Raw genomic sequence first — 27,500 nt, 5'->3', positions numbered from 1 at the left:
AGAGAGAGAGAGAGAGAGAGAGAGAGAGGCAAAAAAGGGGACATCCTCCTGCTCATTACTTTCTCTTAATGGTCACTTCGTGGAGCGTAAGTGCCAAGAGAGAATCGACTTTATGGGCCAGCTGAGGTGCCGCCACTCGGTCCTGGCACCCGCACAAGGGAACACCAAGAAAGGAGCAAACAGCAGCTGACTTATTGGCCCTTTTTTATGTTCTTTTGAGGATTCTCTCTCTTAATTTCCTATACATTTTTTCACTCATCCTCTCATCTCTTATTTTTTTCCTCTTACTTCCTCTTTCCTCTTATATTTTCCCACTTCCCTTATATTTTTCCTCGTGCACTCCTAGTTTTTTTCCCTTCATACTTCCCCTCGTGTCTCTTCTACTTTTCTTATCCTTTCCTATCTTTTCCTTCTTGTTCTTTTCTACTTTCCATCTCCGCTGTCTTTTTTTCTCCTTTTCGCGCCTCCCCCTTATACTTTTCCTCTCTCTTTATCCTTCTCTGCGTCACATGAACACGACATGATCCTGCAGTTGGAGGAAGAAGAGGAGGAGGAGGAGGAGGAGGAGGAGGAGGAGGAGGAGGAGGAGGAGATAAGTGGTGTTGCATCGTCTTAATCAAAATAATAACAGAGGCATTTCCTTCTAAACCAGATCCCCTTCACACACACACACACACACACACACACACACACACACACACACACACACAATGGCATCACGCGCCACTCACCCAAAGGTCATCTCTTCGAACACCCACCTGGAGAGATTTCGTTGCCCTAAATTACCTTTTTACCTGAGACGGCGCGAGGGAATTACCTGAGGCGTCGCAAGAACACCTTACCTATCACGTGACGCCTTCCGGGATCAGGTGTGGAGTGTATGGATCAGGATGTGGATGGAGGTGGAAGAGTGTATGTATGTGGGTGTGTGTGTGTTTGTGTGTGTGTTCTTAAAGATGACTGGGTTAGCTTAAATTAGATTAGTTTAGGTTAGGTTTAGTAGGTTAGGTTAGGTTGGGTTTAGTATAAGTTACGTTGAGTTGAATTAAGTAAGGTTAGGTTAGGTAGTAGGCGGAAAAGGAACGAGATAATGGCATTGGTGGAGAAATAGGAGGTGGAAAGGTGGAAAGATGTGTGTGTGTGTGTGTGTGTGTGTGTGTGTGTTATGTTAGTGGGTATGACTGATGTGTAGGAGTAGGAGGTGGAGGAAGAGCAGGAGGAGGTGATGCTGGAGGAGGAGGAGGAGGAGATGAGTCAGCAGGTGAAACAGGTGAACATGTGGAGTCTTTTCAAGCGAGCAGTAGGTGAAAAGAAGTTTAGTGATCCTGAACCAATGTCCTCTCTCTCTCTCTCTCTCTCTCTCTCTCTCTCTCTCTCTCTCTCTCTCTCTCTCTCTCTCTCTCTCTCTCTCTCTCTCTCTCTCTCTCTCCTATTTGCTACCTTTCCTCCTACCTGCATTCTTTCTCACTCCCTTCCGTCTCTCCCTCTCCTATTCTCCTTTTTTTCCATCTATTTATTTTATTTTATCTTCAAAGTCTCTCAGTTCCTCCATCTCCTTGTTTTAATCCTCCCTGCCTCTTTCCTTCCTCTCTTTCTCTTGCCTTCTCTTCCTTTGATTGAAAGCAAGACCATGAAGAAGAGAAATTGAGACGAAACGGATCACTGGTTAAGAAGAGAGGGGGAGAGAGAGAGAGAGAGAGAGAGAGAGAGAGAGAGAGAGAGAGAGAGAGAGAGAGAGAGAGAGAGAGAGAGATAATAGGTGTTTTCTTCGATAATAGTAATCTTTAATTAGGTAATTGCTGTGTTGACAGGTATGTTATGTAATGAGAGAGAGAGAGAGAGAGAGAGAGAGAGAGAGAGAGAGAGTGTGTGTGTGTGTGTGTGTGTGTGTGTGTGTGTGTGTGTGTGTGTGTAAGCGCTATTCACGAATGGAAAAAGGAAAAAAAAATAGAAGAAAGTTATTTTACTGTAAAACGAAGAGGAACGGTTAATCTGACATTCAAGACAGAGAGAGAGAGAGAGAGAGAGAGAGAGAGAGAGAGAGAGAGAGAGAGAGAGAGAGAGCCGACAGGAAATTACATTGAGGGACATTTTGAATCAATGCGTTAGAAAAAAAATGGATGAGATGCAGTTTAAGTAAGAGAGAGAGAGAGAGAGAGAGAGAGAGAGAGAGAGAGAGAGAGAGAGAGAGAGAGAGAGAGAGAGAGAGAGAGAGAGAGAGAGAGACTAATGGGAAGATGAGATTAAATTTAACTTTCCTCGTCTCTCCTCCTCCTCCTCCTCCTCCTCCTCCTCCTCCTCCTCCTCCTCCTCCTCCTCCTCCTCCTCCTCCTCCTCCTCCTTGTCACCATCAAAATCATCATCATCATCATCATCATCATCATTTGTAGGTGAAAATCAAGACCACTAAAGCGATATTTTAAAGTGCTATAAAAAATTACAAAAATCTTCTCAAATAACCTTCGCCAGGAGAAAAATATTTGATGTCGAAATTGAAATGCTAAGTTATTCAAAAGATTCTTGGTAACTGTTCGACTCTTGACCAGCAGGGGCACAGGAAACGCAGGTAACAGTGCAGGTGTTTATTCACAGAAGGTGTGAACAGAAGGCTGGAGGTAGGTGATCTCCCGGCGCCAGGCCGCGCACTTCAACTTAACACTTATGACTGAAGCCTAGCTCGTTCACTCATACACGTATTCATGCCTCACACAAGTCTCGCTCATTCACTCGTTCACACAACTAGCTAACAACCACACACCTCCCCCGAGACATAAGGAAGATTCCTTATCTTTGTTATGGCTACCGTAACACATGAAACAAAGTTACAATGATTGAAGTACAGAAAACACGGTACATATACACAAAACAAACACAGCGTACAATGAACACGTACGACTAATCGTAGGTGCTACGGTGCCACCGCACCTGCAGTCGTCTCGGCTCCCTACGCTGTCGGCTGCTTCGACGCTCTGGTTGCTCTCGGCCACGGTGTACCCCGTTACCCTGATGCTCCGGGCTGCCGGGATGGTGGTGTTCCTCGTGACCCTGATGCTGAAGCGCTGCACCGCCATGAGCGGTGTGCTGCTCGACAGGAAGGGGAGCAAGAGGTCTGTGTGGGCGTAGGTGTCTTCTATTACGCCACATCACGCGACCGCTGCCCATCTTGATGAGGTAGTCTCTCCTTCGCCCAACAGCCACGATGACACCCAGGCGATCCCAGAGGCCTGTCGTGTGATCTTGAACGTCGACGTGGCCACCGAGGTGCAGGAGAGGAAGAGTACGGGCGGACGCGTCGTGGCGAAGTTTCGCTTTCTTCCTCAGTCGCTCTGCCTTGGCGTCGCACTCATCAGCAGCGCGCTGCCACTGCTGAGCGTATGAGCGATGATGAGCCGGGACACAGGACCTCATAGGATGACCGAAGAGGACTTGTGCTGGTGATCGCCCTTCCGCCCTCGGAGTGTTGCGCAGTTCCAGCAACCCGCGAGCGAACGCATCCTCGTCCAGGTGTCCCTGCTGTGTGGTCGTGAGGATCAGCTTCTTCACGGACTTGACCGCTGCCTCGGCGTGACCATTGGAGCGTGGATAATGAGGTGAAGATACACGATGCTCCACCCCCCATCGAGCCAGGAAGCGCCGTACCGATGAAGAAGTGAACTGCGGTCCACCGTCAGTCCTCAGGAGAACAGGCACGCCCGTGTCGGCGAACACACCCCGAAGGACACGAACGAGCTGATCAGCCGATGCTGGACGTGAGCATGCAGACACGTGAGGCCACCCAGACAAGCGATCTACATACACGAGGTATGTACGGCCTGCTGCGTGGAAGTAGTCTGCAGAAACTGACTCAAACACCCTGCTGGGTGTGTCCGTGTCCTGCCAGAGAGGTTCGTTGGCTTGGCTTGGTAGGAGTGGACGGCATAGTGAGCATCCAGAAACGACGTTCTCAACGTCTCTGTCCATACCAGGCCAGTACACCGTTTGTCGGGCCCGTCGCTTGGTGCGCTCCATCCCCTGATGACTGTCATGGAGTCGCTCTAGTGTTTCTCGGCGGAGGCTGTGAGGAATAAGAAGCCTCGGCCCGTAAACCACCAGGTCGTCGTCTACGGCCAGCAGACTGCGCACCGGCCAGTACGTACGCAAGCGGTGATCGAGGTCGTGGCAATGATCAGGGAAGCCCTCGATGATGACGTTCTTGAGCAAGCAGTACTCCCCGTCTCTTGCTGCTGCGGCACGTACCATTTCCACAGTCTGATCCTGGAGTGGTGCTAAGCGGACGCCGTCCTCATTGGTGGCAGATAACGCTGAGATGACCGCTGAGTGGAGAGGGTCGAGGTCACCAGATGTAGCAGCATCCTCTTCCTCCACTGGGTCCTGTACTGGAGCACGTGAGAGGGCGTCGGGCACACAGTGTGTCGATCCCTTTTGCCAGCTTGCTGTGAAAGAATACTGAGCAAGCTTCTCCCTCATGCGCTGCAGCCGCAGGTTCTCTATTTCTCCCAACAACTTGCTATTGAGGAGAGGTATCAGCGGGCGGTGGTCGAGCACTAGATCGAAGTGAGGGAGTCCTTTCAGGTAGGTGCCACATTTCCTGACTGCCCAGACGATTGCAGCCATTTCCAACTCTATTACTGCATAGCGGCTCTCTGTGTCTGTAACAAATCTTGACCCGCATTGCACCATCTTCCACTGGTCACTGTGCTTCTGCAGGAGAACGAATCCAAATCCGTGCATCCTTGAGGCGTCAGTCTGTAGCATCGTTGGTAATGATGGGTCGAAGTATGCCAAGACAGGTGGGCTGACGAGACACTGTTTCACCTTCTCAAACGCCTCTTCATGGTTAGGAGACCAGCACCAACTGTTCTTCGGGCGTAAGAGATCTCTGAGGGGTTGTGCAGCTGCAGCCACAGCAGGAGAAAAGCTTCCAAGCTGGTTTGTAAGACCCATGAATGATCGTAAGTCGGTGATGTGCTGTGGTCGTGGGAAGTCAGAGATTGCCTTAACTTTCTTTGAGTCTGTCGTGTAGCCTTGTCCAGAAACAGAGTAACCACAGTAATCTACCACTCTTTCCGCGAATGTAAACTTCTGTGGGTTGAGAGTGATGCCGTGCTGGTCACACCGCCGCACAATCTGAATGACATGGGCTAAGTGCGCACTGTAGGTGGAGTCATAGGCCAGGATGTCGTCCACGATCTTGATGGTGTTAGGTATGTCGCCGAGAGCTTGGTCTCCTCGACGGTTATACTCGTCTCCAGACGAGACGAGACCCATAACCGCTCGCCGAAACTTGTACCGACCCCAAGGTGTTATGAAGCAGGTTAAATCCTGGTCTTCTTCTCTAATGGGGACTTGAAAATACCCCATCTTGGCATCAAGAGTGGTGAACCAAACTGCTCCGGTCCCGATCGAGGCGATGGCGTCATGAGGTGAGCGCACTGGATACACGGGCCTCTTCACGTAACGGTTGAGTCGTGTCAGGTCAACACACAGCCTTACACCAGATGTCTTTTTTGGGACAGGCACGATGGGGTGGCACCATGCCGTAGGGTAGTCCACACTCTCGATGATTCCCTTGTTAAGCAGCTCTTCCAACTGGCTCTTAATTTCTTCACGCCAATTGTAAGGGATTGTACGAGATGCTGTTACGGCGAAGGGTCGAGCGTCGTCTGTCAACTCGATGGCCATGGATCCACCAGCCATTGCACGTAAACCTTCCTTTGCTTGAAGACGCTGGGAAAGGCCTTGATCACAGCAGCAGCGTGCCCCGCACGCTGCTGTGGCGTTGGGTCGTAGGAATGAGGCCAGCTGATCACTTCTGTGGGCGTAGATAGAGGTGGCTGCGAGGCGGTCGGGTACTTGATGGAGCTGTTGCCGGTGTGCTGTTCTTCCCTGCGTAGCGGTCGGATTTGAGCCGGAAAATCTTCGGGGAGGATTCCGAGAGCGATGGAATCGTACCAGCTAAGCAGCGCCCCCTTCACCTCCTTCACCACGCTCACAACAGTCTCAGCTTCCCTGTCGCCCAGTTGCAAGTGCGACGAGAAAGTTCCTACACAGGTGAGGGGGTGATTACCGGCAGCATAAAGTCCATCACCATCAGCGGGCGCCAAGCTGGAGGGCGGGGATTCCAAGGAGTGTTGCCGTGTCGAGGCCAATAACGGTCGTTTCGGCCCCAGAGTCAGGAGTCCACGTAATCTTGTCTCTTCCAGCGGGATGTGTGGCGGTAATGAGCACCTGGGGCGCAGGTCGTGCCGTCACCGTCTTTGTGTATACGCCTGATAAGAGCTGGTATACACTGGCACTGGCTCCCCGCCTCGGGCCTGCACCGCGATGAGGAGAGACAGTTGAAGGGACTCCTCGAAGCTCCTCGTCGTTTCCTCACTGTCTGCTGACATACACTCGCAAAATGCCCTCTTTTCCCGCAGTTACGACACACTTTATCTATTGCCTGGCATCCCCTTTTGTCACTGCGACAATCTTTGCCACAACGATAACAGCCCGTGGGGCTTGAGCCCCGAAACTGCCCTTCCTGTAGTTCGAGACAGCGTTCACACCATGGCTCGAAGAGTGAGAGCCGCCCCTTAGTACTGCACTACACTGGTTAGCGCTCTCTGATGCTCTGCAAATATCTATGGCGTTTTCAAGGGTGAGTTTCTTGTTTTCCAGCATGCGTTTCAGAGCCACTTCGTCTCGTGTCCCAACGACAATTCTGTCACGCAGCTGATGGTTTATGCACTGGTCGCAAAAGTCACAGAAATTGGCGATTTCCTTTACAGCACATAAAAAGTCGTCAAAACCTTCTTGCGTTTCTTGCACGCGGGAGTAGAAGTCTCTTCTATCCATGATGATGTTGCGCTGGCTTCGCAGGTACTCACACATTGCATCGAGGATGGTTCTTAACTCCGCGTCTCTCGGTAAGCTTATCCCGTAGCGAAGTGTACGGGTCCACTCGTCGTCTAGGACAGCAGCGAGTGCCGCCCTCTGCTCAGCCAGGGAGAGACAGTCTATCCTGGCGAGGGTTACGTATCCTTCAAACTTATGGCGCCACGTGTCGAACTCACGTAAAGATGCTGACGCCGTTAAGTGAGGAATGATGGTGGCGGACGTCGGGAACCTCGCGCCCTGGGTAGACGTGCTGCGGGCTGTGGTTTCGCCTTCATTGCTCGCCGTGGTGCGACTGGGAGCTTGTGTCCCCACTCTCTCCAGCAGCTGGGTTAAACGCTCCTCGCGAGCCTGACTCTGCTCCGACTGTCGCGCTAGCAGAGCCTGACTCTGCTCCGACTGTCGCGCTAGCAGGGCAGCCAGCGCCTCCAACTGCTTCTCCATTCTGCGCCGTACCCACTGCAGCCTTGTCCTGATCCTACTCACTGCGCCATGTTCGACTCTTGACCAGCAGGGGCACAGGAAACGCAGGTAACAGTGCAGGTGTTTATTCACAGAAGGTGTGAACAGAAGGCTGGAGGTAGGTGATCTCCCGGCGCCAGGCCGCGCACTTCAACTTAACACTTATGACTGAAGCCTAGCTCGTTCACTCATACACGTATTCATGCCTCACACAAGTCTCGCTCATTCACTCGTTCACACAACTAGCTAACAACCACACAGTAACCTTTTGTGAAATGACTCGAAGGGAAGATTAATTCACCCAAAAAACGATAGAAACTGAAGGATGTATTTTGTTATTATTATTATTATTGTTATTATTATTATTATCATTATTATTATTATTATTATTATTATTATTATTATTTTTATTATTTTTATTGTTGTTATTGTTTTACTGTGCTGTGTGTATGTGTGTGTAAGTGTGTGTGTGTATGTGTGTTTAAGCTTTTGCGTACTAAACTTGTTGATATACATGAAGCTTCTTCTCTTCTTCCTCCCTCTCCTCCTCCTCCTCCTCCTCCTCCTCCTCCTCCTCCTCCTCCTCCTCCTCCTCCTTATACCATCATCATCACTTTCCTTTCCACTTTTCCTCTATTCACCTCTTTTTCCTTTCCTCCTCCTCCTCCTCCTCCTCCTCCTCCTCCTTCGTCAGTAGTGGCCGCGACGTCCCAGGAAAACACGACCTTTTTCCTCTGAGATGGATAGCATTATTTCTGTGAGACGACCCTCTATAACTCATTATGTGAGGGTCGTAATGGATGGCACCAGATGTGACGGGGGCGGCCGCTTGGCACCTTGGCTGACGAAAGGGAAGGGGGAGAGAGAGAGGGATGGGGGTACAGAGGGTGAGAGAGGAGGAAGGGTGAGAAGGAAAGGGGGATGGTGAGGATGGAGGGTGTGTTTGGTTAGAGTGACAGGAAGGCTGAGGAATGGATTGAAGTTCATTGAAGGAAAGGGAGGATAGGAAGGGGGAAGGAGATGGGAGAGAAGGCAAGGACGGATGAAAGGGAGGAATGGGAACGTAGGAATGTAGGAGGAAACATGAAGAAAAGGAAAAGGAAAGTAGATATTCAGAGATGGGAAAGAACAGAGGAAGTAACTAAGAGAGAGAGAGGGAAAGAATAGAAGGATGAAGGAAGATGCTGATAAAAGGGAAGAATGAGAATATAGAAGGAAACAAGGGAGAGGAAAAAAGTCCGCATAGGTGAAGGAAAGGAAAAGAGAAAAATATACGGAGATAGGAAGGAAGGAACAAAGAAAGGAATGAAGAGAAAGAGAAAGAATGAAAAAAAGAGAAAAAAAAAGTAGATTAAGGAAAAGGGACAGAGAAGTGTTAAGAAGAGAGAGAGAGAGAGAGAGAGAGAGAGAGAGAGAGAGAGAGAGAGAGAGAGAGAGAGAGAGAGAGAGAATGAATGAAGAATAGGAAGTAACAGAGGGAGGGCGAGTGATTTAGGGAGAGAGGAACAGCCAAGTTAAGATAAGCCATGAAAGAGTGACTGTGGTGATGAGAAATGGGAATAGAGGCAGGGACACGTGTAGCTCATAAATAATAAAGGAACGGAGAGAGGGAGGAGGAGAAATAGAATGATAAACTAAGCACGTGTGGAAATTGGAGAAAAAAGTTCATGTGACACGTAGCATTGGATAAAAATAAGAATTGATAGGTGAAAAATTAAAGGTGGATATCAGCAATTAGAGAGAGAGAGAGAGAGAGAGAGAGAGAGAGAGAGAGAGAGAGAGAGAGAGAGAGAGAGAGAGAGAGAGAGAGAGAGAGAATTTTCCTCACCTCCACCCATCTCGAAAAAAGGGCAATCCAAATTAATGGGTAAAAATGACCCACTGACATTTCATTTAGTCAGGAAGCACCAGTTTGAATGTCCAACCCTTGACACACACACACACACACACACACACACACACACACACACACACACACACACACACACACACACACACACACACACACACACACACCCATACACTTGGCACTTCGCGAGGCCACAGCGACTATCACGTGAGAAAAAATGGTTTGTGTTCTGTCCCGCACGTCGCTTATTTGTCGTAAAGAAGGGAGCCCTCAAGTGTCTTCCCCTCCCCTCCCTCTCTCCCTCCCTCCCTCCCCTCCTTCCTTTCTTCCTTCTTATCCTCCCCTTTCTTATCCTCCCTTGTCTCCTTATCGTTGTTTTCTCTTTCCTCCCTCGACATCTCTTATCTCGTCTCCTCCTCCTCCTCCTCCTTCTGCTCTTCCTCTTCTTTTCCTTCTTTTCCAATGTTTCCATATGTTTTACCTCTCCTTACGAGTATTCCCCTTTCTTTCTTTGTTCTCTCTTCCGTACATCCTCCCTTCCCTCCTTATCTCTTCTTCCTTCCTCTTCCTCATTCCTCTCTTCCCTTTTTCTTATCTTTTCTTCCTTCCTTACCTCGATGTTATCCTGTCATCTCTTTTCTCTATTCCTCATTATCTTTCCTTTCTTTTCTTCCTCTCCTCTTCTATTCTCTTCTCTTATCTCTATCTTGCTTCCCTTAATTGTTTTCGTTTGTTTTTTTTTTTACTTTTTTTCTTTTTTATTATTTGACTTCTCTCATCCTTTATGTCTGTTGTTGCTTGTCACCCTTCTTTCTTTTCCTTATCTTATCTCATTGCTTTATTATCATCTACTGTTTTCCTATCGTATCTTCAATCTTCTCTATATTTTCTCTTCACATTATTTCTTCCTCATTCTTCGTCATCCTCCTGTTCCTTCCCCATTCGTTCACTCTTATTTCACGCTGTTCGTCACCCGCCAGTTCTCGCCATTAGCGTGACAATCTAAACTGCCAAACCTAACTATACAACCCTTTAATTAATTCCCAAGAGTCACCTGCAGCAATATGTATGGCCACCTATCACCTGAATTGACGCAACTTTCACCACTTCTATTTTATATATCATCACCACCACCACCACCACCACCGCCACCACCACCGCCACTGCCACTGCCACCACCGCCTCTCACTATTAATGTCATCATCAACATTTGCTAATCAGTTGGAGCATAATCGGAACATTTTCATCGCCCTTCGTAAAGTGTCTCCCTGCCTCGTGGTGTGACATAATGTTAGTGTCAACAAGCAGTTTTCACATTGTATACGAGCTGTTGGCCTCAGCGTGGTGGTATATGATGTTACTGCCTATTAGCGATCCTCACAAATAAACGCCCTACGTGGAAAGAAAACAGGTGATGCGAGTTTGTGTGGTGGTACTGTTGGTGGTGGTGGTGGTGGTGGTGGCGGTGGTGGTGGTGATTGATGTTTACTTTTTCATCATTTTTTTCTTTTCTTTTTTTTTTTTTGCTTTTCTTCTTTTTCTTCTTCTTTTCTTTTTCTTTTTCTTCTTCATCTTTTTCTTCTTCATTCTTTTTTTCCGTGTTCTTGTTCTTGTTCTTGTTTTTCTTCTAGTTCCTGCTCTTGTTCTTGTTTTTGTTTTTGTTCCTGTTCTTATTCTTTTCTTCTTCTTGTTCTTCTTGCTTTTATTATTCTTCTTGTTCTTGTTCTTGTTCTTCTTCCATTACTTCTAATAATTCTACTAACTACTACTACTTCCACCATCACCACCACCACCACCACCACCACCACCTGCACACCTGAGCATGGGCGGCAGGTGTACAGCGTGTTATCAGAGGCTGCCTTCGCGTCGCAATTAATCACCGTGACCAGTAAGTCTTGTCACTTGTAACACCTGTATCACCTGGTGTCGATGCCCTCATCCCGCATCATTAACCTGTCTTGTGCCTCTTGAAACATCATATCGCTTACTTTCACCTGTTTAATTATTTCTTTTCTTTTAATTATTTCATTTTTTATCGCTTTCTTTGTTTCAATTTGTCTTAATGTTAGTATATTTTTCTTTGATTATTTCCTTTTTTTTTATTGTCATGTTCTCTTTTAATTTGTTTTGATTTTGTCTCCATTATTTTTTTCTTTAACAGTTTTATCTTTTTTATCACTTTCCCTTTTAATTTGTCAATGTTATTCCAGTTTTTTTTTCCTTTAACTATTTCATCTTTTTCTTTATCACATCTTCTATTTTCATTTGTCTTATTTTGTTCTGTTTTTATTTTATTTACATTGCTTCACATTTGTTAGTCTACGCCACTGTTTTTTTTTTCTTTTTCTTTTCAACCGTTCTATTGGATTCATTGTTTTTATCTATTTATTTTTTTTTTGTGTATCGTTTTTCTTTCATTCTTTCTGTGGTAGTCGCGTGTCTTGATGATTTTCTAAGCCATCGTGTCCATATTTATTGTTCCGTTCTCATTCGTTTCTTTTCGTTTTCTTTTTTTTTTTTTTTTTTTGCAGATGTTTCTCGTGTTCATTCTTTTTAACTTAGATTTTTTTTTTATTTTCATTCTTTCTTTTATATAGAGTCGTTGTGTCTAGAATTTTCAACCTACTGTGTCTGTATTTGTTCTCTCTTTCTTTTTATCTAATTCGCTGTTGTTGTTTTATTTGTTTGTTTGTTTTTTCTTTCTTTCTTTCTTTCTTTCTTTCTTTCTTCTTTATTTTTTTCTTTATTGCTCGCTTTTTTTGTTATTGTACTTACCTGTTACTTTATTTCATTTATTTTTACAGAAGCATCGTATTTTCATAATTTCCTCCTAATTCCTTTGTCTTATTTTCTTTCCACAGAGCCGTCGTGCTTCCATCACCACCACCACCACCACCAGCACCAGCACCACCACCACCACCAGGCAAGTGTCAGGGAATCAGTTCACCTCGTCACCACCCACTGGCATCGTGGTGTAGATTGTAGAGTAAATCCTTCAGTAGTCTCGTTTCCTTTTATCAATAGCAAGCTGTCCTTCTTCGGGAGATTCTTCGTGTCCTCACCTCCTCTCTCAGGGCGCCTTTCACTAACACCTTTCCTCCGTCAGCAGAAGCATCTCCTCCCTCAATTTCTCCCTACACATTTCCTCCTCTTTTTCCTTCTCTTCCTCCTCCCTGATGTCATTTGCTATTTCCCTCATTGCCATCCCCTCCCTCTCCCTCTCTCTCAACCTCTCTCTCTCTCCCTCTCCCTCTCTTTCTCTCCCTTGGCACCGTACCTGGCACTCATTCACCTCTCCGTCACTGCACCGTTGCCAACACCCACCTATTATCCAGTTACAGTTTTGCCAACATCCTCCTCCTCCTCCTCCTCCTCCTCCTCCTCCTCCTCCTCCTCCTCTTCCTCAGCTGCTCCCTGTATCTTCTCGGCTGCTTGTGATGAGTTTTTTCCTCTTATTTCATCAGTTTTTTTTCCCGTTTTTTAGCACGCTGTGTTTTTATTATCGTGTTTTTCTTCCAACGATTGTTTTTTTTTCTTTATAGGTAATATTTTTTTTATGTGGCTTATTTACTTCTAACGTATTATAGTTTGTGTTTCAAGTTTTCGTGTTATTCAGTTTAAATATTGATACTTTTTTTTTTTTTGTATGTTTCACTACTTTGTATCAACGTATATATTTTAGTATCGTTTCCTCGACAAATAATAGTGAAGGTAATTTATGATTCTCCTACCCGTTGTTATTGAAAAGAGTAAGTAGAGATTGGGGGTTGTGCAAATGGAAGGCGATCACGAAAGGGGTTATGGAGACACCTGTAACACCTTGCCTGGCTTGATTACTGATGAGATCACGCGTAACATTCACCACGCATGCACCTGTGAACACCTGGCAATTCCGTGACGTGATACAGGAAACCAATCACTTACTTCCACCTGTCAGTACCACACACACACACACACACACACACACACCTCACCCTTCTTCACGCTTCCCTCTCACGTCTTCCACTTCACCCTTCCACCTCACTCTTCCTCCTCACCCTTCTAGCTCACTCTTCCTCCTCACCCTTCCCTCTCACCCTTCCACCTCACCCTGCCACACACCCTGCCACACGCCGCATCTATAATGACCAAGAAGTCCTAAAATGTATGAGTTGGTGTGAAAGGAAGGGAGTTATGCACTGATATATACCTCGTCCTCCTCCTCCTCCTCCTCCTCCTCCTCCTCCTCCTCCTTCTCGAGTCGTATGAGGCATAGTGACGTGACCGCTAATTTGCAACACACTGAGGGAGGAGGAGCTGTGAGAACCGAACCCATTACTCTCCCGACGAAGGGGATTCAAGACTATCCGAGGAAAGAAAAGTTGGGAGAGATAAGAGATAATAATACAAAGAGAGAGAGAGAGAGAGAGAGAGAGAGAGAGAGAGAGAGAGAGAGAGAGAGAGAGAGAGAGAGAGAGAGAGAGAGAGAGAGAGAGAGAGAGAGTTGTCATTGTAAATCACACTTGAGACAAAAACAGAGAGAGAGAGAGAGAGAGAGAGAGAGAGAGAGAGAGAGAGAGAGAGAGAGAGAGAGAGAGAGAGAGAGAGAGAGAGAGAGATAAATAAAGGTGGCAAATTAAAAGATAAATAAAAACGACAGTGAAAATAAAATAGTATAGAAAGGAAAGGCGTCAAATAGATAAAAGGGAGAGAGAGAGAGAGAGAGAGAGAGAGAGAGAGAGAGAGAGAGAGAGAGAGAGAGAGAGAGAGAGAGAGAATAAAACAAAGAGATGTGTGCTGTACAAACTAAGATACGAAAACGACAAAGCATTTAAGATAAAGAGAAAGGAAGAAAGATTGATGAAAAGAGAGAAGATAGAGGAAGGGGAATAAAGAGGAGATAGATGAAAAAAGAAATAGAATGCAAATATAAATACACCGGAAAATGAATAGAAAGAAAAAGGATAATAAAAGTATGAGATGAAAAAGAAGACAATCCAATCAACGTGTACCTTTTGGTAGAGAGAGAGAGAGAGAGAGAGAGAGAGAGAGAGAGAGAGAGAGAGAGAGAGAGAGAGAGAGAGAGAGAGAGAGAGAGAGAGAGAGAGAGAGAGAGAGACCTTTTTAAACTCCCCGCATCTACTCCCTCCTCTTCTTCATTTTCCTCTTGTTCATCTTCATCCTCATTCTTTATTTTCCATTCTTTACCTTTATTATTCACCTTCATTCTTCATTCTTCCTCTTCCTCTTCTTTTACCTCCCTCACCTTCTCTGCCTTACCGCTAAAATCTTAATGACTGTCCACTAACCTACACACACACACACACACACACACACACACACACACACACACACACACACACACACACACACACACACACACACACACGAACCTGTATCACTAATTAATATGTCATCTACTCCACATCACCTCAAATTACCGGAGTGCAGTATTATGGGCTAGAGGGAAGAGCTTAGAGGAGGAGGAGGAGGAGGAGGAAGAAGAAGAAGAAGAAGAAGAAGAAGAGGAAGAGGAAGAAAAAGGAAAGTGATAAGGCCCATTGCTACCATTAAATTGATGCCTGAGTACTTATAAACGTGATGATGATTGCTTGACTCCATCTTATCTATTCTACCTATCCTCCTCCTCCTCCTCCTCCTCCTCCTCCTCCTCCTCCTCCTTCTCCAGAGTTCACCAAGGGGAAATTAATGTTTTATCTCCACTTTGCTTTTCCTTCTTCACACTTGACAGATGAGAAGAAAGCAAAAAGTAAACAAGAAACAAATGTGGTCGTAAAAGTAGAAATAGTGGACAAAGAAATGTGTGTGTGTGTGTGTGTGTGTGTGTGTGTGTGTGTGTGTGTGTGTGTGTGTGTGTGTGTGTAACAAATAGTTAGTGTGTAGTGATCCTTCTTTGTTTTGACAGAGAGAGAGAGAGAGAGAGAGAGAGAGAGAGAGAGAGAGAGAGAGAGAGAGAGAGAGAGAGAGAGAGAGAGAGAGAGAGAGACTAAAAACACGCATAATCGGAGAGTGACACGTGCTTAAATAAGGAGAAACATTGAAATTTCACGATTAAGGAACCGAGATACGAACGTCAACTTAATGCAGCGTACCGTACCTGCCACACCGATATGGACGCCCCAGTCTTTAGAGTTACTTAAGATCCGAATATTAGCAAAGAGCGGCCATAACAGTGCAAAGGTTAAAGGACTAAAGGGTACGAGATACATGAACCCATAGGAAGCAGGTTAAATAAGGGAAAGCTGCACGAAGCCTTCAGGTCTCCACGTGGCAATCCCTCTATGAAACACGCATTTAATATTACCTCTTGTTCTACCATGATTACTGACCCTGAGAATTTTGCGTACGTCACCTTGTACCGCTCATCATCATGCAGTCGTCATCCCTATACAACTTAAGGGTTTAAACCGTATGTAGCTTACCTGCAACACCCTTTTGGACAATCCGGTCTTCTGCGAGAGTTGCTTCAGGTCCTTGGCGTCCGGGTTGTGGTTGATGGCGAAATAAGACTTCATGGTCCTCAACTGGTGGTGCTTGAAGGAGGTTCTGATTCTCTTCGTCCTCCCAGTTTGGCAAGGGGTTCCCAGTGGGCCGTAAGCTCCCTCCAGATCGTAGCCCCCAGGAATAGCTGAAAGATAACAGGACCGCAGTGATTACTCCTCCGTCATTAGAGATAAGGTGATGTGTGATAATGTTGTGATTTGCATACGATAATGAAGAGCCGTTTACTTATGGCTCCTGCGATAAGGGTGAATGTAATGCTTGTTTATGTTGACAAATGTGAATTGTATTACGTATGTATGTATGTAGATAGGAGGTTTAAATCTTTGGGTGTTATTTATATCATGCGTCGTGTGTGTTAAGAAGGGGGAGAGAGAGAGAGAGAGAGAGAGAGAGAGAGAGAGAGAGAGAGAGAGAGAGAGAGAGAGAGAGAGAGAGAGAGAGAGAGAGAGAGAGAATATCCCACATTTAAATCTCAGAGTAATAACAACAATATACAATACTTTTACCATTGATGATTTTGATTACTGTGTGGATGCATTTTTGCGGCCAGTAAACACACACACACACACACACACACACACACACACACACACACACACACACACACACACACACACACACACACACACACATCACCCCCAGCAGCAGTCGAAGCCTTCAAAACGAGCGGCTCTTAATGTGAACAGTAGCGGCAGCACTTAAACAGACAGGCAGCGGGGCGGGGCATCTGTACCCGGGCAGACGCTGGTTGGGGTTGAGCGGGGCGGGGTGATAATCTTTAATGATAATGTTGAAGGCGTTTACCGGGGCCAAGTGGATGGTTGGGTGTACTGGGGTGAAGGGAGGAATGGGAGGGTGGAGACGTGGTGGTGAAAGGGTTGGATGTATTTGATTGGTACTGTTCTCAAGGTTCACTGCAGGTGGTGATAGATAAGCAGGTGTGGTTAGGTATACTCGTGATCACACACACACACACACACACACACACACACACACACACACACACACACACACACACACACACACGCTCAGGTTGATTTCGAGGCATAATCGTCTAATTTAAACTTCTGTACACTTTTCTCCTCAGTCCGTTGTGTTTGTTAGGTAAGTTCATCAGTTACAGTGTCCAAGGTGCACCCACACAAGTACACCTGGAGTTACTCGTATATGCTCTGACAGGTAACCATGGTGAAAAAGTCTAATATACTTTTATTCCCACATTCTTTTTTTTTTTGTTACATAAGCACGTCAGGTAAACTTGACACGCATTTCCAACGTACACCCCACACAGGTGTTCTAGGTATGTACACTCACAGGTAAACACCCCAAAAGTCGTTAGATATACATTTCATCAGATTTTCTTTCCTCATCGTTAATTTTTTTTTTTTTTGTTACGTGAATCAGGTAAACTTGATACAAATCTCCAAGGTACACCCACATGAGTACACTCTGATTATACACTCACAGGTAAACCCAATGTAAAAAAATCGTCAGACATACCAGACATACAATTTCTTATTAATTTTTCTTCCCACATCTTTAATTTCTGTAAAATGCTTCAGGTAAACTTGATACATCACCCCAGGTACGCCGCGAGGCACGTACAACTCACAGGTAAACACTAAGAAAAACTCAACCGTGCACTTTCTGATTAACTTTTTCCTCCCCACATCCTTATTTTATATCACGCTGCGCAGGTAACCTTGATACACCCTGCAGCTACACCCCAAGGGCAGTAGATAGACTCAGTACACTAAATACACCTCCATTTATGTATTACAAGAAAGATAACAGCTCTCTCCCACCCACACCTGCCACCCACCTGCTCGTCACCCTCCCCACACACCTGCCCTCACCTCCCCTTACCTCCCCCGAAGCACAGGTCACTCTTGTCATATCAGTTGTGGGTAGCAGCTGCTCTTCCCCTCCCTACCCTCCCCCTCCCTACCCTCCCCTTCTCTCCTCCACCGTCACCACCATCGCTCTCAATCTTACTTACGGAATTCGATGACAAGAAAAAAAGAAAAAATGTATCGTTTGGTGATATCCAGATCTTATTCTCTTAATTACGATGTCCTTGTTTTTTTTTCTTATCATGGCGAGAGAAAATATTAATGATGGTATTTGACTTCATAATTAGCTAATAGTAGTAGTAGTTCGGCTTTTATTTTTATGGTATTAGCTTTTTTTTTGTGTTATTGTAGTACTGGTGATTGGAAAGTACGTAGTAGTAGTAGTAGTAGTAGTAGTAGTAGTAGTAGTAGTAGCAGTATAGTAACAGCAAGCAGTAGTAACAGCAGCAAACTAACAACAACATCAGCAGTAATATTCATAAGAGCACAGACTCACCTTGCTGTAATCCCAGGTATAGCAACCCGCAGCTCCTGGTATAATTCACCTTAATTAATATACCCTCATTTGCATACTCCCGTGTATATATAATTTTACAGGTTTTTCGCTCTCCACAGGTATATGCAAATTTACCTGTTCTATCAGGCATCTTCTTATCGGGGAAGGGTTTTTATAAAGGAAATCGAGAGCAAGTTTGGCTGTGGCGTTTTTCTTTTACTTATTTATCTAATTATCTACAATTATCTACACGTGTGGTTATTTGCTGTGCTAATTACATATCTGTCATACCCGCAGTTTATCCTTGTCTGTCTGTCTGATTTTCTTTTTTCAGGGCTTCTATTTGATTTAAACTTTGAGTGCTCTCCTGTCTCTCTTTCCTCCTTTATCTCCTCCCTGTCGCTCCTCCTTATCCTCGTTATCTGTTTGTGTGTCTGTTTATGTATCATCTTGTTGATCTGCGCGATAATCTTGTTGATGTATCAGTGAATGCCCCGCGGTGAATTGCAAAGAAGTGCACATTAGTACGTTTTTCTCTTTCTCTTTCTCTCTCTCTCTCTCTCTCTCTCTCTCTCTCTCTCTCTCTCTCCTCTCTCTCTCCTCTCTCTCTCTCTCTCTCTCTCTCTTGTATTTTCTCTTTTTTTCAGTTTTGTGTCTTTCTTTTCTCTCCTTCTTACTTTTTTTATTATTTTATTTATTTTATTATGTCTATCTCACTCATACTCATTATTATCATTCCCTGTTTTCCTTTTCCCTTTTCATTCATATTCCTACGTATTTTTTCTGCATTTTTTTTTTCATACTTTTCCTTCCTTGCCTTCCTCTTCATACTTCAAGATCATTCTCTCATTTATCCCTTTTCATCCTTTTCCTTCATATTTTTTTTTTCTTTGTTTTTCTTTGTGTTTAAAAAAAATGTTCGCAAAAAAAGGCGCTTGTAAAATTCATGTCATCATTATCATCTTCATCATCATCATCATCATCATCATCATCAGTTCATTTTCTTATCCAATTCAATGTTTTTTTTTTCTTTTTTTTTCATTTTTTTTTTCCCTCAGAGTCCATCGTCATTATTATTTACTCCCAAAGTGAAGAAAAAAAAGTAGAGGAGGGAAAAAAAGGGGGATGAATGGCAACGATGAGGAAACTTTGCTTTTTTTCCGCAGGGTAGTTTCCTTTTCTCTTTTTCTCCTTTTTTTCCCCCTTTTTCATTCTATTATTCATTGAGTTTGTGAGTGAGAGTCAATGCACAGTGTTCCGTTGAGGGATTTTTCAGTTTTTCATTCACTTTTTTTTTTTTTTTGTATGTGAGTGACTTAATAATTATTTGGTCTGTTTACTTTCCGTTTTCTTTTTGCAGTTTATTTTTCGTTTGTAAATTTCATGAATGTTGCAAGTCAGTAAATATGTGAACCGCTTGCAAAGTCATTACGATTCTCTCTCTCTCTCTCTCTCTCTCTCTCTCTCTCTCTCTCTCTCTCTCTCTCTCTCTCTCTCTCTCTCTCTCTCTCTCTCTCAGCAAACCGCCGAATAATTCCTCGTTTTCTCTTTCATCAGTTTTTTTTATCACATTATTTAAGTATAACTGTATTCGTGTTGTTATTTTCCTTCACTTCATTCGGCGTAACAGTTCTTTTCTTTGTTATTTTCCCTCACTCCTGCCCTTAGGTGACGCTGGGGGAGGGAGGGAGAAAGAGAGAGAGAGAGGGAATAGTGTAGCATTCTCAAGAGGAAGGGAGAGGGCAAGAGGAGTATAGTATTCTCGCGCTCTCCCACCACCACCACCACCACCACCACCACCACCACCTTGTCATTCACCCAAAAGCCATTAAGGTCGGTTGTGACATCTCTTTTTCCCCGCCTGTTGAGCCGTGTCGGAAAAGTCTCCTCCTCGTCCCTCCTTTAAGACCATTATAGTATCACAAATAATGGGATCTATGCACACAAAATACACTGGTTCCTTTCAGCTTGTTTTCTGTTGTACGCGACTCTGGGGGCGCGCCAGGGGGTCGAGGGGGACGCTGTGGGGACTCAATGCCAAAAGGGGACCCAGGACGGCGCCGTATTCACACACCTTTTCACTCATTTCTCTCATCTTGCGGTGAATTCCCAAGGTGCGTGGTGGCCAAGCCTGAACTGAGGTGCCAGGCCGTCCACGCTCCAGCTCCTGTGTGAGTCTGGTGGCTGGAAGACCTGATTTGTGCTTGATTTATATGTTGATCATGGGTGCAGTGATGCCTCGTCTGGGTGGTGATGGTGGTGATGGGGTGACGGTGATTACAGGCTCGTGGGCGGGGGTTGATGACAGGGTTTCCGCGGCGGTGTTATTGACAGGGGGAGGCGCTGCTGAGGGTGGCGTCGACGGGGGCAGAGTTGAGGCGGCTTAATTGCAGGTTCAGTGCCGAAAATAGGGTGAGCGGTCCAGTCCACTTGCCATCTGTGGAGTGTGACGCACTGGAGGTCCGCTAGGTGAGGGTTTGCCACTCTGCGGGTTTTGCTGCGTGAAATTTATTGCTTTTCTGGATGTGGAAGAGAAGGAGGAAGAAGAGCAGGAGGAGGAGGAGGTAAGCAAGAACAAGAACAAGAAGAGGAAGAGAGATGCTAGTCATGAAGTAAAGAGAGAGAGAGAGAGAGAGAGAGAGAGAGAGAGAGAGAGAGAGAGAGAGAGAGAGAGAGAGAGAGTCGTATAATCCTCATTATGAAACAAAAACTCAGGGCCACTGTTCCCCGAAATCCACTTTGCTCATTCAGTCGTGCCGCTCCCGAGGTGTTCCGTTCATTGCATGTTTTCTCTCATTCCCTTCGCTCCTTATTTTCTGTGGGCAAATTACACTCACAAAATGTTCTTGCCTCGATACGTATCATTTTCGCGTTCCAAATGAAATCGAAAAATGCCTCCGTTTGCGCTTCAGTAGTAGTGGTTTTGTTTTATTTTACATTTTCCCTCGCACTGGAGTGGAATTAAGTAACGCTGCTTCTGGAGGCTCGTGGTGAAGAGGGAAGGAAAAGATATGAAGAATAGGTTTGTGCTGTGAATTTTAGTTACGGGGAAGGGGAAAGAGAGGAGAGGAAAGTAAGGAAGGAAGGAAAGAAGGAAGGAAGGCGGCCATTCTTAAGCCTGCTGGAGTGAGTCGCGGCGCAGCGGTGGTGGCTGGTGACAAGCACACTCGTTCGGTTCCCAGTGCAGGGCGACACAAGCAGCCACTCGTCACGTCTTCAATAGCAGGCGACAGATTTTTTGGTGAGACAGGCTCGGCGGGGGCGTCCCGAGTGACACTGTGTCGCGCCGGACGCCCCGCTGACTCGGCTTCTGCCTTTTCACTCTCGTTCTGACCAGGTTTTTCCCAGCGAGAGGAGGATAAAAAGTTAGCCTGGGGCGGGCGACAAAGCAGGCCGCCACCCGCCTCCCTCGTTACCGATTTGCGGGCGTGGCGTGGTGGGCGGCGCTGTCCACGCCCTCACGTACCCACGCCCGCTAAACTCAACTGACAATTAATGCTCGTCTTTTGTAGATCGAGTACCTGACTTCCCTCGCGTCTGTAGAGAGGCAAAAACACCGCCGCCGTCCGCCGCCGCCGCCGCCGCCAGCACAACACTCACAATAATAACAATAACAAGTCCGTGATGGGGGGTGGGGGTCTGTTGGGTCCCGCGCGGCGCCTCGCACTGGCAACTCACGCCGCCGCTAATGATGTGTGAAGCTGACAGCAACTTGTGGCGCTAAGTCTCCCCGCACCCCTGGCGTCAAAGTCCTTCCTCCTCCTCCTCCTCCTCCTCCTCCTCCTCCCTCCTCCTCCTCTGGTAGCGGTATAAAGGTTGCAGGTTCGATCCTGGCTCATGGTTATTTTCTCGGTGGAAGAGGGTAACGCCATGTGACCTCGTTGGCCGAAGTTTATAAACCAATCAATACTTCCTCCTCCTCCTTTAGCACGTCTTCCTCCTTGTCCTCGTTTTCATGTCTTCGTTCTCCTTCTCCTCCTCCTCCTCCTCCTCCTCCTCCTCCTCCTCCTCCTCCTCCTCCTCCTCCTCCTCCTGCACGGTAGCCCCTGCATCAACAAGACCCTGGAGTGTTATCCTGACACCATAACGACAGGCTGGCGGGGGCGGGCCGTGCGTGGGCACCGCTTTACCTTCCCCGTGAAAAATAAATGTCAATAAATCCTGCGGGGATGATAGTGGCGGCGGTGAGTGGTGGCGACGGCGGCAGCGGCGGCGGCTCGGCACTGATACTTACGCCCCTTGGAGATGAATGGGAGATAGTGTCCCCAACAAATTCTTCAAGATGGGAGATAAACCCGGTCCCTGCCGAAGCCCTCCTCCTCCTCCTCCTCCTCCTCCTCCTCCTCCTCCTCCTCCTCCTCCTCCTCCTCCTCCTCGTATTCTTCTTCTTCCATTGAAATTCGCAATCCTCATTCTCACATCCCCAGTCAAGCCAGATTACCAGTTCGAATCCCGGTGAATTTAGTGAAAAACCTACCGTGAAAAATCGAAAAAACGGACTGAAAGATGAGGATTAAGTCTCTCGCTCTCTCATTCTCTCTCTCTCTCTCTCTCTTGGGCGGTTTCGCGATCAGCCGAGTTTCAATAAAAGGCGCGTCTTTAGGCTAATAGAGGGGGATTATCACCCGTGGGGACTCCGCAGGCACTTGTCCCCTTGATGTTATCTCTATTGCGGGTTGTGTCCTCACGAGGGGAATATTGGGCGTGCGAGAAAAAAATACGAAAGGAAAAAAAGATCATGAATGAGGGTGTTCGTGTTACTGTGCGCTGAGCTAACGGCCACGAACATGCAGCCAAGGACTTCCCCAGCAGGAGGTGGCTTGGTGGCCCTCCTCCTCCTCCTCCTCCTCCTCCTCCTCCTCCTCCTCCTCCTCCTCCTCCTCCTCCGTAATTCGAAGTTTCACATAATTCGTATGCAAAATTGTAATCAGTTCAAGTGCACGATTGGTTATACACTCTCTCTCTCTCTCTCTCTCTCTCTCTCTCTCTCTCTCTCTCTCTCTCTCTCTCTTCTCTCTCTCTCTCTCTCTCTCTCTCTCTCTCTCTCTCTCTCTCATTCCTCCACTTTTCAAATCCTTTCCTTCTCTCTTTCTCTGCTATCCACTTCTCAAAGCCTAACCACCTTCCTTTCCCCTCCTTCCTCCTCCTCCTCCTCCTCCCTCCTCCTCCTCCTCCTCCTCCTCCTCCTCCTCCTCCTCCTCCTATCACCTTCACCAACGTCATAATTTTCATCGCATATTTTTTAGCGTCCCTGTTTTATTTTTTTGTGTTTTTATTTTTCACTTTGTAAGATCGTTGGAGTTTTAGGGAGTCCTTTCATTCACCTCCTCCTCTCCCTCTCTCCCCTCTCCCGTTCCTCTCGCTCTTCTCCAGTGTACACTTTCACTCTCACCTTTGACAGTCTGGGGGAAAAAGGGAGCGAGAGTAGTGAGAGTCATGAGTGAGAGTCCACAGCGCCAGGTGAAGAAAAGGAGGACGAAGTAAAAATGTGGTTCAGATATTTGGAAGTATTGGGCGGCGGAGTGAAGGACGCAAGGGAGTCGGCGAGGAAATATAATCTTTAAGAAACTTGTGCGTGATGCTTGAAGGAGAAGGAGGAGGAGGAGGAGGAGGAGGAGGAGGAGGAGGGACAAACACGCCTCTTCGCCCCAGGTTCTTGAAGACCCTAAAGTTTAGCTAGGTCCTCCTCCTCCTCCTCCTCCTCCTCCTCCTCCTCCTCCTCCTCCTCCTCCTCCTCCTCCTCTCCTCTTCTCAAACGACACTGTGGCCGAAAGCATAACAGGCGGTGCGGCGCGGGGGCAGACAGTGCCTCGCCACACCGCCACCACACCACAAAATCCCTATAAAAAGGCTACACCACATCGCCCATCAATACCAAGGCCTCATCCCTCCTCCACACTCCAAAGCCCCACTCCTCTCCATCCCTCTCTCTCTCTCTCTCTTTCTCCCCCTCTCCCAGTTTCCGCTACGGTAAGCCGCGATAAATGGAGAGCCGACCGCCCCGGCGACTCTTCCTCCTTCACCGATCATTCGCCCGGAAAATCTTAATACTAGATGTCTTTATTGTGAATTTTTACTTATGCAAATGTCGGGCGGCTTTTTGTAGCGTGAGTGTGTGGCATTGTGGCGCGCACCTCCACCTCCACCACTCTCTATACTCGCTTTACTTGTCTACTCACGCTGCGGGTACTACTTGCTGCTTCTCTTCTGGTGGTGGTGGTGGTGGTGTGTTGTGTGTGTGCGTGTGTTGTGGCCGCTTTGTGTGGTTTTAATATAGTTCGGGTTTGTGTTGACTTTAGTTTAAGTTCAGTTTTCGTTCGTTTGGGGTGTGTTTTATTTATTTATTTTTTAGTTTTTTTCGTTTTCCTTTTGGTTGTTCGTCGATTCTTTTCTTTTTCTTTTTCTTTTTTTTTCTGTTATATTTATTGATTGAAGGGAAAGTGTTGTTGGTCATATTTTCTTTTTTTTTTAATGAAAGATTTTGATTTTGTGTAGTATAGTTCCAGTGTTTGTTTGTTTGTTTGTTTGTTTGTTGTTGTTGTTGTTGTTGTTGTTGTTGTTGTTGTTGTTGTTGTTGCTGCTGTTATTGTTGTATTTGTTGTTGTTGTTGTTTGTTGTTGTTGTTGTTTTTGTTGTTGTTGTTGCATTCGTTGTTGTTGTTGTTTTATTTGTTGTTATTGTTGTTGTTGTCGTTGTTGTTGTTGTCGTTATTGTTGACGCAATGACACAAGAATCATGCCCATAACATACCACAGTCATCTTATTCCTCACTTTCTCCATGAATCAACATTATCTCCATTTGTGTGTGTGTGTGTGTGTGTGTGTGTGTGTGTGTGTGTGTGTGTGTGCGTGTATGTTTTACTCATTCTTTCTGCGAATTTCTTCCGTGCGATTGGTTGAGATAATTTACGGGTATCAGGTGGGCGATGATAACGTGGCTCGGAAGCATCGGGGAAAACCTGAGTATAACGTATAAATGTAACTCAGACCGTTTATATACATTGCTGGGTTAAAGGGAGCAAAAAAGTAGAAATGATTCCAGTCCCCGCCTTGGGAATAATTCTCGAACCTCATATTATCTGCCTTGATGTATCTACCTTTCTTTTTTAGTATCTATGAGTCTTAAGCACGCGATTCAAGTGATCTTTTCTTTTTTTTTATATATATATATCTTTATTTTTCGTTCGTTTTTCGTTGGATTATTGGTGATTTTTCATTGTGTTTTGTTGCATTCTTATTTTATGTAGCGTTCTTTGGCTTGCTTTGACGTGTGTGTGTGTGTGTGTGTGTGTGTGTGTGTGTGTGTGTGTGTGTGTGTGTGTTTTGTGTGTGTGTGTGTGTGTGTGTGTGTTCCTCGCGTCACCACCGTCATCCCCACCAATTCCTCGCCGCCATCCTCACCACCTCCCCATTATGTCTATCCCCCACCACCTTCCGTTGACCACTAACATGCCCACCACCTCTCCAACGCAACACTCGGCCTGGGAATGAACGGCCGCACACCCTTCGCCTCCCCGTGTCTTGCATCCCCACCGCCTCCCCATGTCTAGCGTTGGGTTGCCGGCTTCCCCCACCCTCAGAGGCGCCGGCCAGCTGGAGGTTATCCTCTCAAAATCATCGGCGGCTTGTGGGCCTAATACTCCCTGACAGTTAGCCGCGAGTCCCAACCAGGAGGCGGAACCCGGGCGCTACCCAGGCAAGGGGAACCCACGCGGAACAAGCTACCTGACGAGGCTCTGGGCGGGTGTTGAGGTGGAACGTGTGGAGCGAAGCGGCGGGTGGAGGATACAGTTGAATGCTTACTCTTGAGTCCACTTTATCCAGGACTGCTTTGGCGTGGGAGTGGAAGGAAGAGGTGGTGCTGAGAGGCAGTGATTAGGAGGAAAATCAGGAGGAATAAAGTAGAGATGCATGAAAATTACTGAGGAACGAAAAGAAGAAAGACAACAAGGGGGAAAAAAAACACAAATGAAGGAAATGACAGAATAGATGGAATTAAGAGGCAATGATTAGAAGGAAGACAGGGAAGGGAAGGGGTAGAGGAAGGGGGTGGCCGGCTGCTCACGTCAAGGCTTGTGTGAGGACGAGGAGCAGCCGCCAGGGAGGTGATGACAACCGGCCTAGTGAGGAAGACAGATGACAGGGGGGATGACAGGGCCGTGGCAGGGACGGGCGGAGGACGGACAGGCCAGAAGGGAAGGTTAGGGAAGATGATAGTGATGATGAATGAGAAAATGGAAACTTGATAGATGGAGAAGGAAAGAGAGGAAGTGATAGGAAAACACGGCAGAGCAAATAAACTGATCCTCCTTCATCACTTCCTTCATTCCGTCCTTCACTGCCACTACCTTGTCCTCCCCTTCATTCCTCCTCTTTCTCTCTTATATTACCTCCTCTATCACTTCTCTCTCTTCTCTCTCCCTGTCTTCACTCCTATCATCACTATTTTCCCTTCATTCTTCATTCTTTCTCTTGCACCAACCACTTTTTTTAACCTCTCTTCCCTCCCTCTCTCCCTCTCGCCTTCTCTCCCTCTCTCCCTCTCGCCTTCCCTCCCTCTCCTTCTCTCCTTCCTTCCCCTCCGTGCCTGCCTTCACAAACTCACTTAACCTTAAAACAAAACACCACAAGAGAGGGAACAGTCATGCTTTCCACTAATTTTCCGGCCATCACCTCCCATCACACCTGGAGTCCCCGCTGGGGAAGGTGTGGCGCCGCAGGTGCTTGAAAGAGATTGCGTCCTCTCCGCTCAGTGGGCAGGCCCCCAACACCTGACACTGCTACCTCCATTACTTAACCACCCACCCACCTACTACCTACCTGCCCACATATATGTTCACCTCTCCCTACACCTGCTGTTGCTTTTATTTATTTTTTTTTTTATTCGTATTTTTCTGGTTTCCGCTGCTAACTTACCTGCAATCTCATTTTTTTTTATCTACGCTTTTCTTTTTTCCTTTTTTTTTTTTTTTTGCTAGTTTTAATGTGCGACTTTTTTTTTTTTTCGTGCTGGTTCATTTCTCTTGGTGTTTTTAAGTTTGTATTTCTAAGTGGTCATTAATAAAGCAGCTAGTTAACTCTGTCCTCACCTGCCATATAGCTGTTTACCTGTTTACAGTGTCCACCTCTGTTGTTTTCCTACCTGTTCTCATTATTCTGCGTATTTTCCTATTATGTTTACGTTATGACCTCACCTGATTTCTTGTCTTACCTGTTCTGTACCTTTCTGCTTTCATTGCTACCTTACCTGTTTGCGTTAATTAACCTTAGTGTCTGTCTGTGAGTATTTACCTGTGCTTATTTTGCTTCCCTCTTCCTCTGTCTCTATATTCTTTACCTCCTTACTTCACCTGCCTAACCATTTGTCTTACCTTCTTGTCTATCCTTTTATTTCCTCACTCTTCTCTACGCACATCCCCACTACCACCACAATCACCACTACCACTACCACCACCACTAC

The 27,500-nt window shown here is 46.3% G+C and overlaps 1 protein-coding gene across 2 annotated transcripts in view; it reads right to left on the bottom strand.

Annotated features, from left to right (window-relative positions):
- LOC135093655 (LIM/homeobox protein Lhx9-like) overlaps positions 1–27,500 on the bottom strand; it is a 115,026-nt gene that overhangs the window by 15,567 nt on the left and 71,959 nt on the right. For both annotated transcript variants that reach the window (XM_063993122.1, XM_063993123.1), the window contains exon 6: positions 15,610–15,815. In XM_063993122.1, coding sequence (XP_063849192.1) covers positions 15,610–15,815 — 206 coding nt within the window. The remainder of the gene's footprint in view (positions 1–15,609; positions 15,816–27,500) is intronic.

The sequence above is a fragment of the Scylla paramamosain genome, chromosome 43 (genome assembly GCF_035594125.1).
Source record: "Scylla paramamosain isolate STU-SP2022 chromosome 43, ASM3559412v1, whole genome shotgun sequence".
NCBI lineage: Eukaryota > Metazoa > Arthropoda > Malacostraca > Decapoda > Portunidae > Scylla > Scylla paramamosain.
Note: the sequence above shows the minus strand (reverse complement) of the source record. Positions and strands in the feature narration are given on the sequence as shown.